The 24,038-nt window shown below is 41.9% G+C and overlaps 1 protein-coding gene across 1 annotated transcript in view; it reads right to left on the minus strand.

Moving 5' to 3' along the window:
• The window catches only part of MBOAT1 (membrane bound glycerophospholipid O-acyltransferase 1), a 60,583-nt gene that overhangs the window by 16,534 nt on the left and 20,011 nt on the right, over nt 1-24,038 (minus strand). The window contains exons 2-6 of the mRNA XM_074146495.1: nt 16,498-16,643; nt 15,887-15,964; nt 11,981-12,076; nt 2,395-2,450; nt 127-181 (exon numbers count right to left, since the gene is read on the minus strand). Of these exons, the coding sequence (XP_074002596.1) occupies nt 127-181; nt 2,395-2,450; nt 11,981-12,076; nt 15,887-15,964; nt 16,498-16,643 (431 nt within the window). The remainder of the gene's footprint in view (nt 1-126; nt 182-2,394; nt 2,451-11,980; nt 12,077-15,886; nt 15,965-16,497; nt 16,644-24,038) is intronic.

Consider the following 24,038-nt stretch of genomic DNA (forward strand, 5'->3'; position numbering starts at 1 on the left):
CTGGGCCACTAAGCTGGTCCTGACATCGTAAAGGGAAAAAAGAAAAAAAGAACCAACATCAAACCGAAACCTTAAACTTCCTTGGATGAAATAAAACACAGATAACCACAGGAATTAAATTCTTACTTTACAGCAAGCCGATTTTGCTCAGCAGTGAGTTCCTCAGCTTGTCGCCCTATTCCTAGAGAGAAAAATAAGTCAGGTTAGATCTTTCCAAAAGCCAAACAGTGAAAGCCACCCCTAAAGCCTTATGTTTGCATCCCACAGATAACTTTCTAAAGCCACAAGCTTCAAGATTTCTTTGTCACATCAAGATTTGAGTTGTAATACAGCTCAATTCCCAAGTTATAGGTCATGTATATACATGTTCCACCCTACCTCCACCTCATTCCCTCTTCCTCACCCTTGCAACACTTAGGAAGAGCAGCCATAGCATTCCTACATACACAATGCAACTCGCAATGCCACCAGCTGGCAGCGACCCCCAGCAGTCTCTGCTAACAGTCCTGGGCTGGAAAAAACTCTGTTCCCAGAAGCCGCTGGCTCATTTAAACACAAGCCTCCCGCTGGCTCCTTGGTGAGAAATGGAGCATTTCACAGCAGGAGGAGTGGGCAGTGGAAGAGAAACGGGCTCTCAGGAAACAGAAGCTCCAGTGGTGTGAACGAGCAGCCTGGCTGCCTGCTGCTGGAGCAAGCTTAAACACACACATCAGTAATAATCTGGAATTGTACAAGGTCCAGACTGGAAGGGCAACCTCCTGTTGAGCGCACAAGACCTTTGTGGCCAGAGGTAGAGCACAGACTCGCCATCCCGGGAGAACTATGAAAAACTCTTATACAATGGCCAGCACATAAACAGATGTTGATCATAGCAAGTACCTCAAAACCTTCACTCTGAAGCTTTAGCTGCACATACTGTGAGGAATCCCACTGGCTCCAGCAGAACAACTCACCACGGGATGAGTCACAGCACTTGATGCTGAGCATGCGTATATACATCTTCACAACATCAGGGGCTTGGCATCAATTAACACTACTGTTCTAAACATACTGACCATAATTACCAATACACATACACAAGATGAATTTCCTAAAAGGACTGCTGATAAGCTGTTCATTTCCATTCTCTCTCTGCTATTTCAGTTTGTAAATACTGGGAGGGCGTGAGTTCCAGGGAAACAATTAAGCACTTAATTACTTAAAGGGCTGGGTATTTTCTTTGTCTGTTTCCATTTATGGGCAGCTGCGTTAAATTTTCACAAATAGAGCTTTGTCACTGATGCCTAAACTGCAAGCTGTGTCTATACCAACTGCTCCATATATGGGTGTCCACAATGTAATGAGCCTTTTCCACCATCATTAATCTGTAGGATTTCTGGTTTGCTTATAATGTTCCTGCCTCTGCTGTTATCTTTTCCCTCTGTCTGTTCATTTACCTTCAATATTCTAGGTGTGCATCTAAGGCTGCACACCACTGTGGCATGCAGCGATACCTGAGCTGGCTAGCTTAAATAACAGAAGCAGAGGAGCCCCAGCAACATGAATGTCAATTAGCATAGCTTCAAGATGCACCCATTATAGCCAGCTAAAGGCATTAGACCCACTTGTGTAAACTTGGCTTGTGAACAATGCCAGACCCTGCACTCTGTGGTGTGGCCATCACCTAAATCCTAGATCATAATAGCTCTATAGCAGGCTACTTAGTCACCCACAGCTTGTAATGCAATGGGCCTCCGACCATGAGAAGTTCACACTGCAACATCAGGAGATGTGAGCAATAACAGTACCGATCTGATGACAACTGACATTTCTAGCCTTTGCCCTGTACTAAACACAGGCATTTTACTGGGAAATAATAGTGTTCTTTGTCACAGCACAAGACTGAAGACAATGCTATTTTGCTTGCAACTGTGCTTCTCCCTGCACTGGGAAAAAGCTATTGAATTCCATCTCTCGCAACTCATGGGGTATATTATCACTGGTTATATCAGTGGTAGCATGGTTTTGCTACACCGACATTAACGGCATGAATGACATTAATGTATCAAATACAATTCTTGATTTTTGAGAATCAAGAACAGCTTCAAAAAGCTTAATGGAAACACACTGTAGCATATGAACAGTGGGCACTGTACTAGCTAAAATCCAAACTGGGCCCCAAGAAAGCAGAGTCCCCAAAGGGAAAGAACAGTCATCTTCATTACTGCAAAAACAGTTGGGTCCTAGAGAATTGATCAAAACTTGAAGTTCCTCTCATTTTCCTCCACAAAGAATTTTTCTTCTTCATTTGGAGCAACTCGCTGAACTACAGTCATCCACTCCGTAACTCAACCACAGAATGTGCTGGAATAAAAAGGCTGTCTTCAGGACATGGGAAGATATTCCTTTTCTTACCATCATGTAACTGGCATGCAAGTGTTGTGATCTTCTGTGTAATTATCATCAGCGGACTATAACAAAGACAGGAACAACAGTTACATGTCTTGTAATACAATTATTCCCAACTTTCTTACTGAACATCTTTATCCCTTTAAAAGGCATAACTGTATTAGCAACAAGTGGAAAACATCCAATTAAAACTGAAGGAGGAACTCAGGCATAAGACAATTGCTTGGGTTCAAAACAACCCCACAGTAACTTGCACTGGAATTTTTAATTGCTAAGTGCACACAAAGCCTTATTTTATGTCTCCCCATTCTGCAGCAATGCAAATTGTAATTCAGAAGAAATCGCACCACTAGGAAATACCAGCTTCTGCAGTCCACTGGGCTTTCTTTCAGGCAAAGACCAAATTTAAGCCCCATACAACACAACACTAGAATACAGCAATGCTTCTGTAACGTAACTCTGGATCTCCTTACTGTTACTCTCCTATTGTCCCTCTCCTCAGTGCCCTAAAAAAAATGTTGACTCTGCAGATAGATACACATGCTTATTTCCCCACATGAATAGCCAGATCAATTAGGACTACGTGCAAATACCAGAATAGCTGTCAGCACAGCAGAATTTCCCACTTGCTTCTTGGCCATGCAACTGCCTTGTGGACATCCTGTCCAAGATGTACCATCCAACTGGGAGTGTTTGGGCATGTGGGAATCTGAAGCCTCCCAATAACATGAGGTAGCTGTACCTGAGCCACGCTTACAGGCTACAACCCAGCAGCTTTGGGGCCAATCAGACAGCATAGAAATAACCACAATGATCAGTAGGGTTGCTCATACTTCCCGTATCCAGCTTTACGGAGCTTGTTAGCACTGTAAACAAATGTGAGCTGCTGCAGCTAAGGAATAGAAAAAAGGCAAAACTTGGCTTGGTGGTGTCAGGAGCTGGTCCTCATGAGGGTAAAGGACACACTCAGGAGCATTCAAAGGTACTTAAGAAAAAAGATCAGGGGAAAACCATAGGGACAACTAACCTGTCCCTCATAGGCAGAGGTTCCAGGGCTAATTGTGGTTCACATACAGTTTCTAAGGGCTGTAGAGCCCTAAACACAAAACATGACCCTGAATACCTGTAATCTGGAAGGACCCATGGTTGGCAAAGTGATGGACGAGCACCTGCTTACACTGCCTCTTCCCATGTCTCTGCCACTGGGGACACCAGCACAGGGTGCCCAGAACTCAGACTACCTAAGAGACCTTCACAACTGCAATAGCCAGGAGATTGTAATGGGTGATGAAGATACCTCGTTATTTTCAAAGCATTATTTGTGATAATTATATGTAAAACAAGTTTCACAGAAGAGATTTGTCTTCTCTAAGGATTAATACAATGAATTGTTTCTCAGTTTGGTGATAAAACATCAACATAAACTGTACAGATGTTTCTGCTTGAACATAAACGTTGTCTTCAACATGGAAATTAAAACCCGAACTTGTGTACATGCTGTTTACAGAGTTTGGCCAGTGTATGGATCTTTTTAAATAAATGTAGATGATTACTCCAAATATTATGGTTATTCATTTTAAACGTAATATATTTTCTGGAATCCAATGAAAGAAAAAAAGTTGAAGGTTTTTTCCTAGTTCGAGCACTGTATTTCTCAAGGTAAGGAAAAAAAAAAGCAAAAGTTTCATTCACTGATATCTCTGTCTAAAATAAAAGTCAAATACTCATGTTCTGCAGAGATTTTCAAGATATTCTGAATCATCCTGGACTAAAATTGAGCTACTGGTTACAATCAAATGTAAATCCAATGGCGAAGATAAACTGCAATCTGATTATCCCACTATGATAAATCAAACTGATTTTCAAGATAATTAATATGCTAAACATGGTAAACACAAGAACACTGGAAAAAGACATTCTTTCATTGTAAGTGGTCTTTTTTTATTATTTAATACTAAATATGGCTGTTTTTTTCAAGAGTCCACATGTAATTCTGTGTGGGTAATTTGCATTTTCTACCCAAAAACAGAGAACATGCAGTATCAGCCAATTTCTTAATCAGAAACTATTTTTATCGTTTCAGCAGTCTCTACTCAAAAAGTCAGTAAAAAAACTTGCACATAAAATCCAGAACAAGCTTAAATATACACAGGTCTGTGCTACAACCATAACACAATGGTTTGTACAGCAGCTCTCCTTGGGTCACCTAGACCACTGATTGAAACTCAGGAATGGATTAACTCAATGATGACTTCACCTTCTGAAAAACTCCAATATTTTAAATAGTCACTCTAATTTTTATTCCAAATCATCTTTCAAGAAAAGTTATAAGCTGTTTTCACCGTTATCTTCAACATCCTGTTCCTCAAAGTAGATTTTTCCCATTCAGACAAAATTTAGCTTTGCTTTCAAAGATACATAAATCCCAATCTTTAAGCATACAAAAAAGCAGGTATTTTTAATCCCGAAGAAAGACAGAGGCTGTCGGTGAACTAGCAGTTCAACTGCAATAAACACAGATTTTCATTTTGTCGGTGCTTGAACTTTTAGCTTTATGGGTGAATATTAACACTTGTTTTAAATGGGTTCAATTTGTTGCATATGTTTCTTACGGCCAGCACTTTATGCCAATATTGAAGTGGGTAACTTTAAGCCTCAGGCTCAGAGCCAGAACTGTATGCCTTTAAGTGCCTAAATTTAGACACTCGTCTTAGAAAATTGGGCCCTCCACTGTAAGGCAGAGAGAACCAAAATGCAAACAGTTCTGATGTGCTGATTAACTGAGGGAAGCAGAAGTGCAGCCTGCACTAAAGTCATACAATGTATAAACACAGAGAAGAGAGAGGTTCTCTTCATCTATATTAGGAATTCATCGCCTCATTGACGGCACACTGTAAACCAGCAGAACAAGTCAGCCTCTCCTGCATTTTAATCAGAAAAGACAGACAGTCTGCCTCCCTCAAATCCCAACTCCAGAGGAGACATGCCAGCACAAAAGTGAACCTGGAGGGAGACCCACAAAGTGCATCTGAGATACCTTCAGTTCTCTCTCCTGCCACCATCGTATTACACATCTACATATCTCTTCTATACCTTACCCGGGAAGGTGGAAACCTGCTGTACAGTGGCAATGAGATAACACCCTCTAAATCTTTCACAAGGTCAGTATCAGATATCATTAAATGCTTCACACAACAGGTAAGCAAGGTTTCAGGTGAACAGGGAGCATCTTCCTGCCCCCTTACCTGTCTACCATTCCCTTGCTGACTTGATCTCACTGGGGGACCAAGCCTTTGCTGGAGAAAAGGGCAGAGCATGACAAAACAATGTCAGTACCAGAGCTCTCCCTCCTTCTGGCACCCCTTTGGGGTGTGGAGGAACCCCACCGTCTCACACCCATACCTGTCCCACTCCACTCTGGGGACTCACTGATCTCTCCTCATCACACACCCAGAGCAAGGCTAAGACTGTTTTTGTTTCTTCAGAATGAAAAATAGTCCTTTCCCCCATATTTCCAGAGCAATGCACGAGGATGCAAGTCTTGAAACAATATTAAAAATTAGATAAGAAAAATACATTTAATTTAGGAGGGAAAAATAGTATCATAATTTCCTAAATACATATGTGAGCTTTGTTTATTACAACTTGGCAATACCCCAGTACTGAATTGTCATTTCTATTCAGCCTTTCAGGCAAGCTCTAGTTTTAAACAGCAATAAAACATTGATTAAGTTAATACATAAAATCCAGCATCGTATCACATATAGTCAACTGTCATTGACATTCTGTCATTCTGACATGATAACATTTTAAACCTTAGACTCTACTGGAAAAGTCAGTAGTGCTACAAAAAAGAAAGGGAGTTAAAAAAAACTATAAAACTTCCAATAATCTATCTTTCTCCCAAATTTTGAGAGATGCACAGGTTATTGGAGTGGGGCAAATTATTAGGTTGAATTTAAAAAGAAAATATATTTACTATGCTTGCATTTACAGATGAAGCATGCAGACCTGCCCCTAGGAAGGAAGCATTTGAAATAAAACACATTTAAGAGTCTAAACGACTTGAACTCCTTTATATTTGAACATTTTCCAATTGCTTTGTAGCCACATGCAGAGTGGTGATTCCACATCCTTTCCTCTTCACCTGTCCTACTAAGCACTATGGTTATGAACTAGCACTGAAACACAGAATTTGATTTACCTGTGGTGTGATTTTTTTCCCTCCTCTATGTTTTATATGTTGGCTAAGATTTTAATCTGAGGTTGTAACTGCTGTACCTCCTACGCACAAACTATAGTGGCTGACTTTTCATTAAAAAAAACCCAAAACATCAAGGAATTGCCCCTGGAAGTCAGCATGAAATAGGAAATTTCAACAAATAAAAAAATAAACAAACAAACCCAAAAGTGTCTTGTCTTTGAGTTACATGCCTTGAAAAATAAACAAGATGACAAAGATGCAACAGTTTATAGAGAATGCTGAATAGAGGGTTTTATCCCTCCCAATTAAACCTTCCAAATGAAAACATACCAGTTAAATGTCATTTTTAAACATGGCTTGTCCTAGTAAAATAAACTGGCCCAGAAGCACAGGCCAGTGGAACTAAAGGTGTCAGCATCGGTTTGTAGCCTGCTGTGGGGATCCCCCCTGTATCACATTCTGCACTGAGCAAGCTTCGATGCTTGTGAGAGAAAAGACGTTTACCAAGCAGACTCTGCCTGACCTTCGGTAATCCCGTGGAGGAGTCTGGCATACGCTCGCTAGAAATAGTTTCCACTGACCTGATTTCACTAAGAGAGGAGGTGGAGTCAAAAGGCTCATTGCAGACAAGAGCGCAAAACAGCAAACATTTGTTTCGGGTTTATCTCTTGAGCCCTGAAGCCACGGCGAGAAGTTCACACAGTCACACTCTACTACGACATTAAACACGCTGCCCAGGGAATTGCCGAGCCAGAGACACCACAACGGCTTCGCTGGCAGTGGGCTCTTACTTCTGCTTTCAACAGCAAAATGAAGAATTGCTGAAGCACACAGAGGAAAAATACTTCACTAAACACGCTCATGCCTCCAAAGCAACTTCCAGTTTGCTTCATGTGGGTTTTTTTTTGGTGAAAGCTCCCAAATAGAGTTTCTTATGCCTTCACAATAGAAGCATTTCAATTAAAGGAGTATTTACTTCTGGAGAAGCGTCCTGGGATGCACTAGATGTGTGGAGCTCTCTGGTAGCGACTGCCTGCTTGAATTCTGGCTAATTCTGGCTCTCGCAGGGCTTCTGTGTAACCAATGGTAAGTGATCTCGGTGCATTTTCAAGTGGACCAACGCCCAGCGGAGCAGACAAGCCGCAAGTGAGCACGGAGACCTGACTGACCTTCCCTTACTCACCCTGCACGTGCGCTGCTGTACTGCCTCTGGGGACTTGCTGCGGACCAAAGCTACCCAGAGATGCTGGAACCTACGCTGCAGGCAACGTGTTGCACTTCATACATTTAAAAAGATAAGAAAATAAAAATAGCCAACTGAACTTGCAGGACCAGTTAGTATTTCAGCACTGTGTTTTAACATGGTAACAAAGTGCACCTGTGTTTGTTTCCGTCAGCAAATGTATTATTTCCTTTTTAAAAAAAGGGCTGTTGTACCTTTGTTCCTTTCTTTTGTGGTTGATACTAAGCCACTGAGAGGGGAAAAACCAGTGACAAAGCACTAACCACCCAACAAAAATTCACTGCCTGAAGTGAATTCACCCTTCTTACTGAAGTATCTGCTTATATGGCTTTTTGAGAGGGATCTTTCAATGACCATCCCTTTCTAAGCAGTTTGCTGAGAATGCTGCTTCTATTCTGCATTTGGGATAGAGCGAACATGTAAAGATGTCCATTCCTCTAGACATTGATGTCCACCAAAACACTCATGTAAAAGACACAGATTTGATATCTGTATGGAAGAAAACTGCTTGAGTCTCCCTCATAATTCAGCTCAGGTCTCTCTAAGACCGACAGAAGATTGAAAGCAATGCCAGTGTGTGCAGCGATTTTCACAAACGGAGTTTCTTTTCTGGAAGGAATGGGACCGGGAAACTCACATATGCACAATCATTCCCTGACAATCACCAAATGAGCTACAACATTAGGAAATTTTGCTCAGGCACTGCAAGAATTCAAAAAGGAAATCAAAAAGCTCTATGGTCTTAATCAAGCAGAGTATTAAAGCAGACACAACTTCATATGGATGAGGAGCTCCTCTGAATTCCATCCAGATGATCATATGCATATGGCATTTGTTCACATAGGTTGCTAGATTGAAACCATATCTACTACTAGTTTCCAAAAATCCCACTCAAGATCCCTTGATTTGTTTTAAACTAATTTCTCCCTAAAGCCATGATATTGCTATATTCGGTCTAAGCCAGTGATACAAAGAAAAAAAAATAAATCCTAAGCTGTATGTTAATATTACCATTTTTATAAAGTTGTATAGAAACCAGGCAACTTACCAGCATAATCCTCTTAGCATAAAGAAGAAGAAATAAGAGAAAGAAAAAGAGAGAGAAAGAGTTAGGATTTAGTATTCCTAGGTACAATGTATAAATGCCATGGCAAACCAAGCAAAATAAAATATGCATGTTTCTCTCAAAGACTGATCTGAACTAAGGGGGAAGCACAGCATTCAGTTACTTTACAATTAGTTTTCAAAAATAAATAGTTTTATTTGAGAAACTAGTTAGGGGAAAATTCCTAAATTACGTCATCACATTTTTGTGAAACAATATAAACGAAAGAATTTTTGTAATATATATATATACATTTTTTTTAGAAGTAATTAAATTGTAGCAAACTGGAACTGGTTTTCATTAAAACCTGGCATGTAGTTTAAAAAAAACGGACTCTTCACCTAAGCACTATGCAACACATGGAACACTTAAATCAAGAAGTTGCTGCAAGCAGCTCGAGTATAGCTTTGATTGTGGGAGTCAGTGACCAAACCTACCCTTTGCATGAGTTCAAAGACTTAACTAGTCATCAGTACAGAACAAGTTTCCTTACTTCTTAACCTTGAAGTGGTGAGTCACAGTTTGATTTTCCATTTTACTTAAAACATGACTCAAAAGCTACCTTGTTCTCCGTCCATCTCTACCTGCATTTTATAAGCTGTGTTCTCAAAATGGCACAAACAAATAGCACAACCAACTATTACTAAAGAACGAAAAAAATACATTTGCACGCACACATCAAAAGGGTTATGCATGCAAACTGTTAAGTGCACAAAGCAGGTCAAGACAGCAAATGAGGTATGCCAGCTTTTAGCACTGACATTGGGAAACATTTAACATCTAGCTCGTCACTTTAGGGAACCGACATTGGAAAGCTGATGGCACTAAAACTGGCTACATGCCTATGTGACGTGGATTAAAAGTTCCTCCTTGCAATCAGATATCACCAGAGACTTACGGTATACTGAGATCTCAAATACAAGTCAGCAGATGACAGGCTTTTTGCTCCCTCTTAAAGATTTCCTTAAATCCAGTGTTTTGCCTTCTTGATGTATATGCCCAGCCATGTTCACCCAAAAGGATGGGAGGCTGGAGGGAGATGGGCATTGCTCCACGGATTCTGTCTCAGTTGAAATCCTGAGGGAGAACTCTTAAGGCCATCCTTCCAGCCAGGAGCCTGTTTGAATACTTCCCTACTGCCACACACATTAGATGTGGAACCATAAAACATGGGAGAAGCAGCAAGAGGAGGTTCAGTTGCTGCTCATACATGGTAAAACTGCGGTCAAGGAGCATATTTTTGTCTCTCTGGGTCATCACATCTGTTTAGGTATGTGCATAAAGCCTTGGTGGGCACATACTATTTACAGCTGAGGAAAACAGGTTTTGACAGATTTATGAGGCTAACCTGGGTTTGAGCAGTTTGGATTGCAAATTTTTATTAATACCACTACAATATTTTTATTTATTCTTAGTTATTAAAATATACCAAGAAGATGTAGTTCATATCCACACTACGTTTTCCAGTTGTTTACAACTTGGCAGTTTTATGTTTGACTGAAGTTTAGGAATTGTTTTATATCTTGAAGCATCAGGACAAAAATCAAATAACAGAGTAAGTTCGGGTATTATTCTTTCAGCACCATCATTATCCTCAAACTCATAATTAAATAAAAGTAGCTCCCTTTTCATCAAAAGAGCAGAAAATGCTACCTAGTCTATAATATAAACAAACACTATTCCTCTTCTTCCACCCCCAGTCTCAGCTGGATCTTTATCAAATGTCTTCAGAGGGAGACGGCTAATACACCTCACAATGCATTTCTTAATGCACTATTCAGCAAATAATGCTCGCTTGTACTTCTCTCTCTGTGTCTGTCTCATAGACACACAGAGCTATAGCATTCCAAACCCATTTATAGGCTTCTTGGTATGTCATGCTCTTTCAGGACATGCTTTTGCGTCTTAAAAGAACTGCAGAAAAAAAATTATAGAACTACATTTCTCTAAATGTACGAGTTCCCATTTCTGCCCCCTCCTCTAATACAAAACTCAGAAGTCTCAGCAGAACTCCCTAGCCCACCCAATTTAATTAAATGCTTCAACCCACCACCATCTCACACAGAGACACACGCACACAGACAGCAAAACTCCAGTGGCCTGTAAGAAGACAGAGGTTTGGAAGAGGCATCTGTAACTTACTGTGCCAGTTTACAGAGGTTTTTCATAATATGTTTCTAATTACTCTGTATTCAAGACATTCAATTAAACAAGTGGAATACAGATTAGCACACTTTTTAAATCATGCAAAAGCATACTTTCCTTTCATAAACAAAATATATAACTGTCTATGTTTTTGCAAAGCATCCTCTACAGCTTCAGTGAAATCAAAGAGAGACTACAGTGTATATGAAAAACACTGCTCCACAGAAATGCATGGCATACAAAAAACTGTGCTATTTAAACAGCAGCCACAACCTGCCCCCATGAGAGAACCCATAAGACCAGCTGAGCGAAAGCTGATTTCATCTCTCTCTGCCTGGATTACCCACTCACCGACCTGCCAGCCACTCACCCCCTGCCCAAGTCCTCCCCTCCTGCCCGCTGCAGTGCCTGGGGTGCGAAACACCTTTCCCAGTTGGGGCATCAAGATAAACCAGAACTGGGGGGAAAGGATGACCTGGAGCCAATGGCTGTGCCTAGGAAGGTGGGAGGAGAGCTGCCCATCCCACCTCTCAGGGCAGACCACCAGGGACCAGAGCACCAGCCATGCTGCTCGCCAGGGCTATAAGTGTTCCTCCAGCACCAGCGAACGACTGTGCAGACTTACCCTCCCAGGCTGCTCTAGGTGGAAGTCTAACTAACCAAGCTCTACCTTCCTAACTAGACAGTGCCTAGCAAGAAAACAGCAGAAACAATGAGTCAATGCAAAAATCAAACAGCGTTTATTACTTCCTTAAAAAAAAAAAAAAAAAGTCTTAGAAAAAGTTTAAGGGAAACAAAATTGTAGGTGCTCCACCGATAACAAAGATTATTCTTAAAACGTACTGGATTCAACTAATACTAATTGACATAGGATGCAGCTTGCAGACTCACTCACCCGGAAAAATCTGTTGTGAGAATACCATAATGAAATATGTATATTCGGCTTATGTGGCACAACGTGAGGTATCCCATAGCTACAACAAAGGAGTACCTAAAAACATAATATACAGAACACATAGTTACCAACACAAGCATCAACAAGAACTAGAATCACTCAAATTTGGTTTGGGCTTGTTTAGGAGTAGAGTTTGATTTTTGCAAATTAAAGTGTTAACAAGTGAAGCTATGTTACAAGACGTGGCAGAAATTTTCAAAGAGGACTGACAGTTTTGTGTACCCGGCTGAAACATTACAGAGGTGTCCCCTCACACTGGGGGTGGGAAAAGAGAAAAGAACTAGGATCACTTCAGGTTGGGCATTTCAATTTCAGGGTTCCCAGCCCCACATACTATTTTGAAATTTCTGTCTGACTCAAGTATTTGAAACCAGATGATACTCTATGTGCATTGCTGAAATTATCCACTGCTTTTTTTATCTGTAAATGTTCTTTATTTACATGTACAACTCTTCCTCAGAGTTACCAGAAATTAAAATATTTCAAGTTTAAGGCATTTTCTCTCTTATGATTTCATATAAAGGCAGATAATGACATGTAGCCTAATCTTTTCAGCTCTACATGCTGAAATACACAATCTTCCAGAAGAATCACAGAATCATTTAAGGTGGAAAGGACCTTTAAGATCATCAAGTCCCAACTGATGAAGCACTCGAGTAGAGTGTGACAACTTCTTTTTTCAAGATAATCACAAAGTTATGTTAGGCAGGACAGTAGCATGACTCTTTTTATCTTAAGGAGTTGAACAGTCTGAGGACTGGAAGCGTTGCAGTTTCTAGGTGGGGCAGATGCAGCCTTTCATAACACTAACTTCTCCCTGTATTTACCCAAGCAAAAAAGAAGATACTGGGGACATAAGAAGTGGATGGATATTTGGAGACAGACTGACACACGAAGCAAACTAGTCAGTGCAATGGAGAGCTGGGACGCCAGAATGAAAGGCTTGCATCCCACAGACAGGTCTGGACCACGTCTACTGGTGTCCCCTGCATCAGGAGAAGCTAGCCACATGGGGGACAAGATGCAAAGACATACAGGCTACAGAATGAGACTGCACATCCTACACACCCAGCACAGGTGAGCCACATGAGGTCAGGCAGGCTAGTAAACACACATTGCCAAGCAGGGTGCCCCCAGATTCACTCAGAGGACTGATCATGGCGGAGAACTAAAGGTGAAACCAGACAAGAGGAAAAGTCAAGCAGACGACTGAAAATGAGCCAGGCCTTTGTCAAATCACGGTTGGCTTCAAAAGAAATGAGTTCTGTCTCCCTGAGGACTAATAAACTGCAGTGTGAGTGACGGTGACGGATTGCAAGGCAACCTGCAGGTCGTGTGGCCCACAGAAAACAGCTGGATGAAAGGCAGACTGAGGGGACATGACAGCTTCTTTAGGAGATTTAGAGCAAAATTTATCTTATTTTATCTGGGTCAGGCATTCAGTCCAGCCTCAGCCAGGTCCTTGGGCTCCCTCTCATCAGCGGAGAACAGCAAGCATCCCTCCAAAGGCAAGTCACCCAGCTCAGACATGTAATGGTGATAGACAGGATGAAGCATCTAAAATAAGCCTCAATGCTTAAGTGTAAAGCACCTAGATTGAAAGGGAGGCAAGCAGGGAGAGAGACACTGAATTGGTGCTGCAGCTGGGAGCATTTCTGATGCTGGATTAGTTTGTCCATTTATAGATCTTGAAGGCTGGCAGCCTCACCAGAGAGCAAACTAGCAGAAAATAACCAGGGAAAGGAGCATGCAGGTTAAACTATGTAGTTTCTTTATGCCATTTGTTCACTTCCACTTGTGTCTTGGGGGAAAAAAGCCAAGTCTTAGAGCCCTACTATGAAGGATCCAGTGTTCTTACAGGCCCTCAGTATGAACAGGTCCAGCCCTTAAACTGGCATTTTTCAAGTTTATTCTCAAGCAGCTTGAATACACTGTTATTTTGCCAAAATTAATAATGTGGATGTATTTCACACTGCTATGGTTAGTGGAACACAGTATAAGAGTCCTAACCAATCCTCCTAGCCCTCCTATGGTTTTTCAGCATGCTGGATTGTTATTTCACATTGACTCAAATCAACACATGACTATCTCGCAGCAGTGGACAACATCATATGGAACTAACTTAATTTTTGTTACAGTATATATGGGTTTTTTCCCCCGTTGTGACTAATTTGCTAAACAGTAAGAGTGAGGCGGTTTCCTGTTGAAACTGTGTTCATTTCCCTAACCAACACAACAACTTGTCTAGGAAGATATAAGTAGGTATTGGATGATTCCCTCTGTAGACTTGGTTCCTCTGGTCTACTATCAGTAACTACTGCATTTCCCTCAAGTGACAGGCAGGGACAATGATCAGGAGACAAGTAGTACCCATTTTTAGCATCTTTTCCTTCTGGTCTCTGGATGGCATTTCTTTCATAAATATTGTGCAATTACTTTTTTTTTTAATTATTAATTACCTCTGCACTTCTGGAGTATGCATGCTGTGAGGGGCTGGAAAAAACCTCCTTGATTAATACCTATCTTGCTGTTTCAAAATGCCAGTGACTGCTATAGACAGGACTGTTGTTTATGGTTCACATTTCTAAACAATCCTAGACAAATCAAAAGTGATGGTTCCAAATCTTATACCAGAGAGAGCCTGCCTCAGGAAGAGATAAAGAAGAAGGGGAGATGATTATCTGAGCATCAGATCCTCAGATCTCAGATCCTCAGCCCTGGCCCTGAAGACAAGTGAAGAAAGGGTTTCCATTCCCAAGCCCAGACTGATGCGGATATGAGTATTCAGCAGCAGCTACAGAAACAGCTACACAGCATACAGCCAGAAATCACCTGTAACACACTGAAACCAAACCACAGTATTAGCCACATGCTGTTAGGGAGAACAACACAAAAGTAAAGAAGTGGGAAGAACTGCCAGCTCATCCTTCTAGCCCGCTATAAAGTAGCAGTTTTACAAATAAAAATTCCTATTTGTGCACATTGACGGGAAGCAAACGACTCCACCTACACAATTTTAAAAGCTCCCATGTGCTGAACTCTAATAGAGTTATGGGAGAGAGAGAGAGACCCACATGAGAAGGCTCAGTGACTGAGCACAGTAGTTCTTCCGCATAAACTTCCTCTTAGTCAGTGAAAGAAGCAGATAGAACTACCATGTAGTTTTCATTTTCATATGAAAGCGCTTTTTGTCTTTTGGCCAGGAAGGCACTCGTTTGATAAAACACTTTAGGAGTCTAGGTGTCTTCTTTCTTCTGAAACATTTGCATAGGGAAAACAAAGATCCCATGGTTGAGAACTTCTCATGTTGATGCCGTAAGCTTCTGCTTCAAAGCAATGACATTTCTGGTACTTTCTACTTTTTCAAATTCATAGCCCATAACCAAATGCAAGACTTAATTTCTTAGATCACTAAATTAAGCTGCCACAGTGACCTTATTTGAACTACCTAACTTAAGAATAAGTGGAAAATACCTAAAGGCCAAACAGCAAGGGGGAAAAAAACATTAAAAAGAATTATCAAAAGAGATCCTCAAGGTCACAAGACCAAGGAGAATATGACTTCATTATGTTTAAGAAACCAGAGGTTTGGGCATAAATTATTAAGCCTGCAAAAGCCAACTCTTGAGGCCAGGAATTTTGTAGGGAAACGCAATATATCAATGCAAAAACCACAAATTGAGATTACAGCTGCTTCTGTAACTGAATCAACAAAGCTCCTGCAAGTAACTGGGAAAGAAAAGCAGGAAAGAAGAGAGGGTGGTCCTAAAAAACCCTCATGTTTCTCCACAAAAGGACAGAAGTTGCCAGAGGGGCAGCTCCGGACTTGCAGCCACATCAGCTCACCTGTGGATGTTGGGAATACTCGCCATATTCATAATGCCATAGTTCATCATCACCAGGACAAAAAGATGAATGGAATACCTTGAAGACAACAAAGTGAGTATTTAGATAATCTCTATGTGACCTGGAAGGGCTGGCAGTTCAGAGCAAGGGAATAAATTTCCATGCAAATGACATAAATGTGATGTCATATCAGGGTATCAGAAAACATGCGTTATCACAATGACATCTTTACAGCCTGAATATGCAACATAAATTAATACTTATTGACAAGATACTGTCAATGTGTTTCATTGAGAGAAAGAGCAGCCTAGCTCAAAGGGCACATTCAAACTGGACACATCTTTTCCAAAAGAGGTATCTTCACAGCAGACTGGTGTGGCTTTAACTTCCAGAACAAAAGTTCACAGATTAAATAATTCACTTATGAATACTTTCATGGTTCATTTTATTTTAAGAGTTTGGGATGGTTATGCTGGTTAGGAATTGTTGGGGTTTTTTAAGTATAACACAGAAAGTGCCTTAAGACTAGGAAGATGTAAACCAGAAAAGCTGACATGAAGTTTAAAAATATCTTTACCCAAGCCTTGTCTGCATGGTGACTAAATACTCACCACCCAAAGCAGAAGACAGCAAAGTATATTCCAAAGAGGGTGGCAAATGCATGGCGAACAGCAGAGCTGGCATGACTGGGACCCAAGTAAATACGAAACCAAAATGCAGCCAGAAGTGCAAACAGTTGACAGGCTACGAAATTGATCTGTAAAAGACAAATAAAACAAAAAACGGTTGTGATTCTTGGAGGAGGGAGGGGCAAAGGAGTTTCTCCATTCTCAGAACAATAAAGAGTGGAGCCAGGAAAAGTGGGGGGAAAGCGAGAGCAATTAATCTTTTGTTTCTTAGCATTCACACTTGTGAGCCCAAGCGGTAACTTCCCTTGGCCAACAACAGAAGGGATTAAACAAGCACGTAGCCACCCAAAAAACTCAGGCAGGAGGAAGAGCAGGCTCCAGCTACCTGCGGTATGGGCAGGCTCTGGGCTGTTCTCACTCTCCCTGAGGCAGGGCTCTGCTCCGCTGCCAGCAGCGCTGGCACACCAGCCCAACCCAGATGCAGGGGACATCACCCCCCTTCTCTATCCTCTTGGTGGGAGGCAGAGGCCCAGAAGCAGACTGGGACTCTGAAGGATTGCCCCAGTGCTCTACCTGGTCCACAAATCCCCCAAAAAGGGCAAAATCAACTCTCCTGATGTGACGCTGTTTCACAAGTGATAACTGGACAGCCTTCTTAGCTGAAATGCTCCCCTCCCCAGCATCCTCCAAGCAGGCCTTTCAACTTACCATTTTTTGCAGCTCCAGAGTGCAAAGAAAATAACTTTGCAATCTCTAGCATCACGCAGACAGCTAAACGAAAATGCTTCTCAATTGTTCTTTGGCTACTGCATGTCTCTATAGAGCGTGGGAAGCCATCTGGCCCCATTGTAAGAAGCACAAGACAGGTATATGCAGAGGGCAGGCAGTCATGACTAGAGCTTACTCCTGTCAGACGTAAGGACAAGCAAAAGCTTTCATGTCCTCAGAGCAAAATCGATACCAAGCTGTCTTCTTCAAGTCACCTTCTCCCTGGCAACCTCAGCAGAAATTCCAGAAGTCAGAGGAACAACAGAGTTCAGGAGCTGTCTCTAACAGAGCAATACAGCATTAGGATTCGACATCTGTAAATCCAGCCTGGACCCTAGACAGCTGGAGTTAAATTCATTTATTCGGCTGCAGTCTTTTTTTAAAAAAATAAAATAAAATTCACCCTGAGCTCTCCAGGAGCAAGTCATCCCAGACTAGGCAAAACTAAATAGGCTGCAACATTTAAGCAGTCACTTGGATTAGAGGATTATCCAAAACTATCAGTCCAGGACAGGATGATATATCTCACTGAAAAACGCTCTGACATGCTGGCTGTCCAGAGGTGGTTGGATTTGGCCAGGCTTCTTGTCAAAAACATTTACAACGTGTTTAACAAGACATTATAGCCCCACACCGCTTTTATTCTGATGGGCTATATCCAACATGGTGCTGTTCAAGCAAGGGCTCTATTAAAGGTTTGTTGGTTACGTTGTTGCAGTTCCTTTATGTCAGTGACTAAGGCAGCCATACAATCGAATAATGCAATAATTCAAATATTTAAATATGCTGAATTTTAGTTCTTTGGAGCAGAGACAATATAAATTTATTTCTTGTTCTTGTTCAGCATTTATAACAGACGGTATCATAGAACTATACCCAAAAGCAAGTAATTAGCAATGTCTTATTATGACAATACTTTAGGCTTTATTTAAATAAGACAATTCTTATTTTCCATGCAAGATTTAAAAAGTAAGAGAATAAAACTGCACTGGTCTCACAAAACCCAGATGCTGGAGTACAAATCCCAAACTTTCATCTGATCTATTACCATACAGTTACACTCAAAACACTAACTCCTTCTTCCACAGCCAGAGGTACCGAAGAAATGGCTGGAGAGAGGACATCCCCTACAGGGCTGCTCTGATTGCATCCTTTCTAAGCAAGTTCCCAAGACTGATGGATGCCAATTCATCAAGGACAATTCAGTGAACCTTAATCCCACCTGAGCCTGCTCCCCCTTGGGGTCATACTAGTACATGCAGCACAGCTCAACTTTGTGCCATGCAGAGCCTCTCTTATTCAGTATAAAGAAGGAAAGTGCAGAGACTCCAAGAAATCTGATGTGGCTGATTGTTTAAAAAGCAATACCCCCTTCTGTTCAGAGTCACTCATGGAACCTTTACACCAGTAAAAACCACTAAGATAAGCGTTTGCTTTTTACTTTCATCAAGTTCTTGTACGTTCAGTTCGAGATGTTAAAGATGCTGGGACTTCACAGGTTCACAGGTACAACAAAATGAAGGTGCAAGATGCCACGGCAGACACACTTGTAACAGCATTTACACAATTAAGGCAGGTAATGCCAGCAGCAGCAGCAAGCAAGCAGCAGAGACTGTCACAAGCTAACATACACTATATGACAGCACAGCAGCCTTGCATACATACGCTGTTGCTTGCTTACCCTATCAGTTCCTCTGAGCATGTATTACCTGTGCTACTTGGATTAAAGTTACCACGGGTACACCAATCACGCCATTATCACATCTTCATTTTGTTGTGCAAATTAAACAAGACAATTTCTTCTCTGTGCTGTTTCTGCAAGAACTGAGGTAAAGCCTTGCACCAGGATAAAAGCAAAAGTACGTGCCAGCCTTACAGTTCAATCAGCTTTCAATTTATAAGGGTTGTTTCTGCAGAGCAGCAAAACGTCACAGACCCAATGTACTCAGCAAGCAATAATCTCAGAATAATAGTTTACACTTTTTGTACTGAATTAAGCTAGAAAGCACCTTACAGAGGAATGGTTACAGCACACCATTAAAAGTTACAGATACAATTAAAAAACCTAAAGATTAACCTTCCTCTTCAGGATCCATAAATGACAGTGATAGCATGGAAGAGGCACAAACACACATCAGGATTCTCGAGTGTGATTTGAACATGATGTGATCTACCACAACAGCATAAAGGAAGAGAGGAGGCTGCACCCAATGCATTGCTTGGGAGATTGACTCCCAGATACAAAAAACCTGCAGTCCAAAATGCAGAAAGAGAAGACTTTTCCCTCACTGGCTGAGGACATTCATGCTTTTGCCTTTGCCCTCCCTTCTGAACTGCAGCCACCACAGCTCTTCAGCAGCTTTCCAGGTTCCTATCCTCCATGGTCATGTTTTCCTGACAGACAGAACTGCCCCTAAACACAACATGCTGCATTTGTTTTTCTTTGTCTACTTTTAAGGCTTTTAGGGTGGGTTTTTTTGGTGTGTATTTACAGTAGCACATACACATTACAAACAACATCAGTTTTAAAGGATTCCTCAGTAGATGGGTTGGAAGAGGGACACCACTGGACAAGAAAGACGGGCAAATAAAAGAATTATTGATAAAACCTTTTTGTCATCCATGAGGTATTTGGTACCTGTTGGACAAAACCATTGTGGAATAGTACTGGAGAATACTTCTTGTATCTGTCCACCACAAGTCTGCACTTTCGAATGCACCAAGGTCACCTCTGACTTCTGTGGGGTTCAGTCAGAAGACCAAACTTAGCTGCGCAGAACTCACTGCAAGGTCTAGCACGTAGCTTATGGCAAGACTGACTTTTAGAAGTGCTAAGCAATTGCAAGCTACTTCTGTAGATCAATCCCTTCTGTGTTTACCTGAGTCAAGCTGAAAGCATCGATAAAACAGGCTAAATCTTTTCTTAACTATAACCCACCAACAAGGAGAGGGAGGGAAGTTGTTTCACGGGTTTCAGGAATGTAAGACAAATGTCAAGACACCAGTAAAACTGGGGAGCTCCTTTCCAAGTGCTGAGAAAATTTGTTGTGCCTGGCAGTCTGAACTCCATATGTAAAACTAAGCACTAACTTTGGTACCAGACCAGATCTAGTCTGTTCTTCACAGAGTAATAGAGGGATATGACAGCTTTTCATAGGACCAACACCTCTGTTTAGTTATTTATATGTAACATTTTAAACACATGCAGCATTCGCATGCATACACATGAATACTGACAGTTCATCTGACAGTGACTTTACTGCATTCCCTTTAACATTAATTTTATTCTTCACTTTTCGTATTTAAGATACCTAAGTATATAGATCCCTAAGATTTTAAGAAATGTTGTATTGCATCACAAGTGAAGTAACAGTCACACTATCCTGCCTTTCCCTTCCCAAAGAGAAAAGGGTTCATATATATATAACCCTTTCGGTTATTTCCACTGTTGCTAAAAACACTTTGTAAACAGTAAATTGAGGGCTTCTGAACATTGATGAATAGTGTCCACACAAAAATAACACAGAAATAAAAAAGAAATTATATGAGAATTAACCCTTCTCATTCTGACCCACCATTATAAGTCATTTAACCCTTGTTTTTAGCTATTCACATCAATTCAGTGTTGCCATCAATTATTTTTTTCACATCTGGTTTCAACTTTGCCAACAAAAAAGAAACACCTTTGCTTTTTACAGTCATTTTCTTCCATGTTCTAGCAAGTAAGATGTAATAAAATTAGGAATTAGAGCACGTGATATGTTGCCAAAACAAGATATTATCCTCCTTTCATTTTCCATGACTAAACACTGTAAGACAGAAAAGCAGTCTCACCACAGTATCCTGCAACGACATCTGGAAGACTCGTATCTGAGTCACAGCCAGCTGAAAGCAGCCTTGCAATGCAGAAACAAGATATCTGTGCTTTTGGAGAGAGAGAAAATCTGGAACAGCTCCAGCCCGACTGGGTTGATGGTTATCATTGTCTAGTTAAGGAATCCTTTAATATCTAATACTCTCAACTTTAAAGGCCAGATGGATCCAGAGCATGTAAACACCAGGTATGAACAAGAAAAAATACCCCAAACCATACTTCCTCCCTTTATCCATTCAAATTCTGCATTAGCAATAACTCAAAGTGACATTTAGACAGCAAATCTGAGCTTTATAGAAAGCTAGCAACCAGGCCAAACCAACGGACCAAGCACCTATGATGTTGCACATGAATAACCAAACATAATGGTTTCAAGATCCCCTATACTATTATGCCAAAATCAAAGCCCTCAAAGTACATGGAAGGTTAGTTCCATCTGCCTTGAGCCTTTGCATCTTCCCCCATTTCTAATAGGGTGAAACTAACTTGGCAAATGTTGGACTGGTACTGTAGGAAGGGGGAAACACTGTCTCCTAGGCATCTGGAGTCACCTTTTCAGTCATGTCCATCAACAGGCAGGGCATATTACATGGGAAAGTCATCTCTTCAAGTTCAGGGCTTTAAACTAGATATGAGGGGGGATGGGGAACTAACTGGGCCTGTCAGGATTAAACCCAAGGGAAGCATGCCAAGACTTGAAGGATACTGGGTTAGTGAGGACTCTCGCTCTGTCCATTTCATTTGAGAAAAGGGATAGACATTTAGAAATTTCTGATTACGAAAAATGGGAAAACCCTATCCCGAAATGGGAAAAGGGTACTAGGCCAGGAGTTAACAAAGCTCATAGACAGAGCTTTAAACTAGTAGTGGGGGGGAAGGGGATAAAACCAGGCCCACTGATAATGAGCCTGGGGGTAAAGGGCCAAGGATGGAGGTGAAATCGGGAGCCCAGCTCAAGTGCATCTATGCTAATGCACGTAGCATGGGCAAAAACCAGGATGAGCTGGAAGCCATGGTGCAGGAGGACAGCTATGACGTAGTCGCCATCACGGAAACGTGGTGGGATGACAATCATGACTGGAATACTGCGATGAGTGGCTATAAGCTCCTCAGAAGGAATAGGCAAGGAAGGAGAGGCGGGGTGTGGCTCTGTACATTCGGGAGTGTTTTGACTGTATAGAGCTAGATTCCAGTGACGATGAAGTTGAGTGTTTGTGGGTAACGATGAAGGGGAAGGCTAACAAGGGAGATTTTGTGTTGGGAGTCTGCTATAGACCACCCAACCAGGATGAGCAGGTTGATGAAGTATTCTATAAGAGGCTGGCTGAAGTCTTGCAATCGCCAGCCCTTGTTCTGGTTGGGGACTTCAACCTACCGGATATCTGCTGGAAATATATCACAGCAGAGAGCAGGCAGTCTAGGAGGTTCCTTGAGTGTATGGAAGACAACTTCCTGACACAACTGGTAGGAGAGCCTACCAGGGGAGGTGCCTCGCTAGACCTACTTTTCACAAACAAAGAAGGACTAGTGGGAGATGTGGAGGTCGGAGGCCATCTTGGTCTTAGCGATCATGAAATGGTCAAGTTTTCAATTCTTAGTGAGGTAAGGAAGGGGGTTAGCAAAACCTCCACCTTGGACTTCCGGAGGGTGGAATTTAGCCTGTTTAGAACCCTGGTTGGGAGGGTCCTTTGGGAGATAATCCTGCAGGGCAAAGGTGCCCAGGAAGGCTGGAAACTTTTCAAGAAGGAAATCCTAAAGGCCCAGGAGCAGGCTGTTCCCATGAGGCGCAAAATTAAAGGGAGGGGAAAATGGCTGGCCTGGATGAACAAAGAGCTTTTGATGGGACTTAGGGAAAAAAGGAAGGTTTATCACCTTTGGAAGAAGGGACAAGCAACTCAGGAAGAGTACAGAGATCTTGTTAGGTTATACAGAGAAAAAATTAGGAAGGCAAAAACCCAGCTGGAACTCAACCTGGCCATTAATATAAAGGACAACAAAAAAAGTTTTTATAAATACATCAACAAAAAGAGAGTCAGGGAGAATCTCCATCCCTTATTAGATGCGGGGGGAAACATTGCGACCAAGGACAAGGAGAAGGCTGAGACACTTAATGCCTTCTTTGCCTCTGTCTTAAACAGTCGGATCAGCTACCCCCAGGGTGTACAGCCTCCTGGGCTGGAAGATAAGGATGGAGAGCAGAACAACCCCCCCCTAATCCAGGAGGAAGTAGTTAATGGTTTGCTTATGCACCTAGACACGCATAAGTCCATGGGGCCGGATGGGATTCACCCAAGGGTACTCAGAGAGCTGGCGAGAGAGCTCACCAAGCCTCTCTCCATTATCTATCAACAATCCTGGTCAACAGGAGAGGTGCCAGATGACTGGAGGGTGGCCAATGTGACACCCACCTACAAGAAGGGCCGGAAGGATGATCCGGGAAACTATAGGCCTGTCAGTCTGACCTCAGTACCGGGAAAGATCATGGAGAGGATCATCTTGAGTGAGCTCTCACGGCAAGTGCAGGGCAGCTGAGGGATCAGGGCCAGCCAGCATGGGTTTATGAAAGGGAGGTCCTGCTTAACTAACTTGATCTCTTTCTATGACCATGTGACCCGCCTTCTCAATGCAGGGAAGGCTGTGGACGTTGTCTACATGGACTTTGGTAAGGCCTTTGACACCGTCCCCCACAGCGTTCTCCTGGAGAAGCTGGCGAATCATGGCATAGACAAGTGTACTCTTCACTGGGTAAAAAACTGGCTGGATGGCCGTGCCCAGAGAGTTGTAATTAATGGGGTGAAATCCAGTTGGCAGCCGGTCACCAGTGGTGTCCCTCAGGGCTCAGTTTTGGGGCCGGTCTTGTTTAATATCTTTATTGATGATC

The sequence above is a fragment of the Numenius arquata genome, chromosome 4 (genome assembly GCF_964106895.1).
Source record: "Numenius arquata chromosome 4, bNumArq3.hap1.1, whole genome shotgun sequence".
Classification (NCBI taxonomy): domain Eukaryota; kingdom Metazoa; phylum Chordata; class Aves; order Charadriiformes; family Scolopacidae; genus Numenius; species Numenius arquata.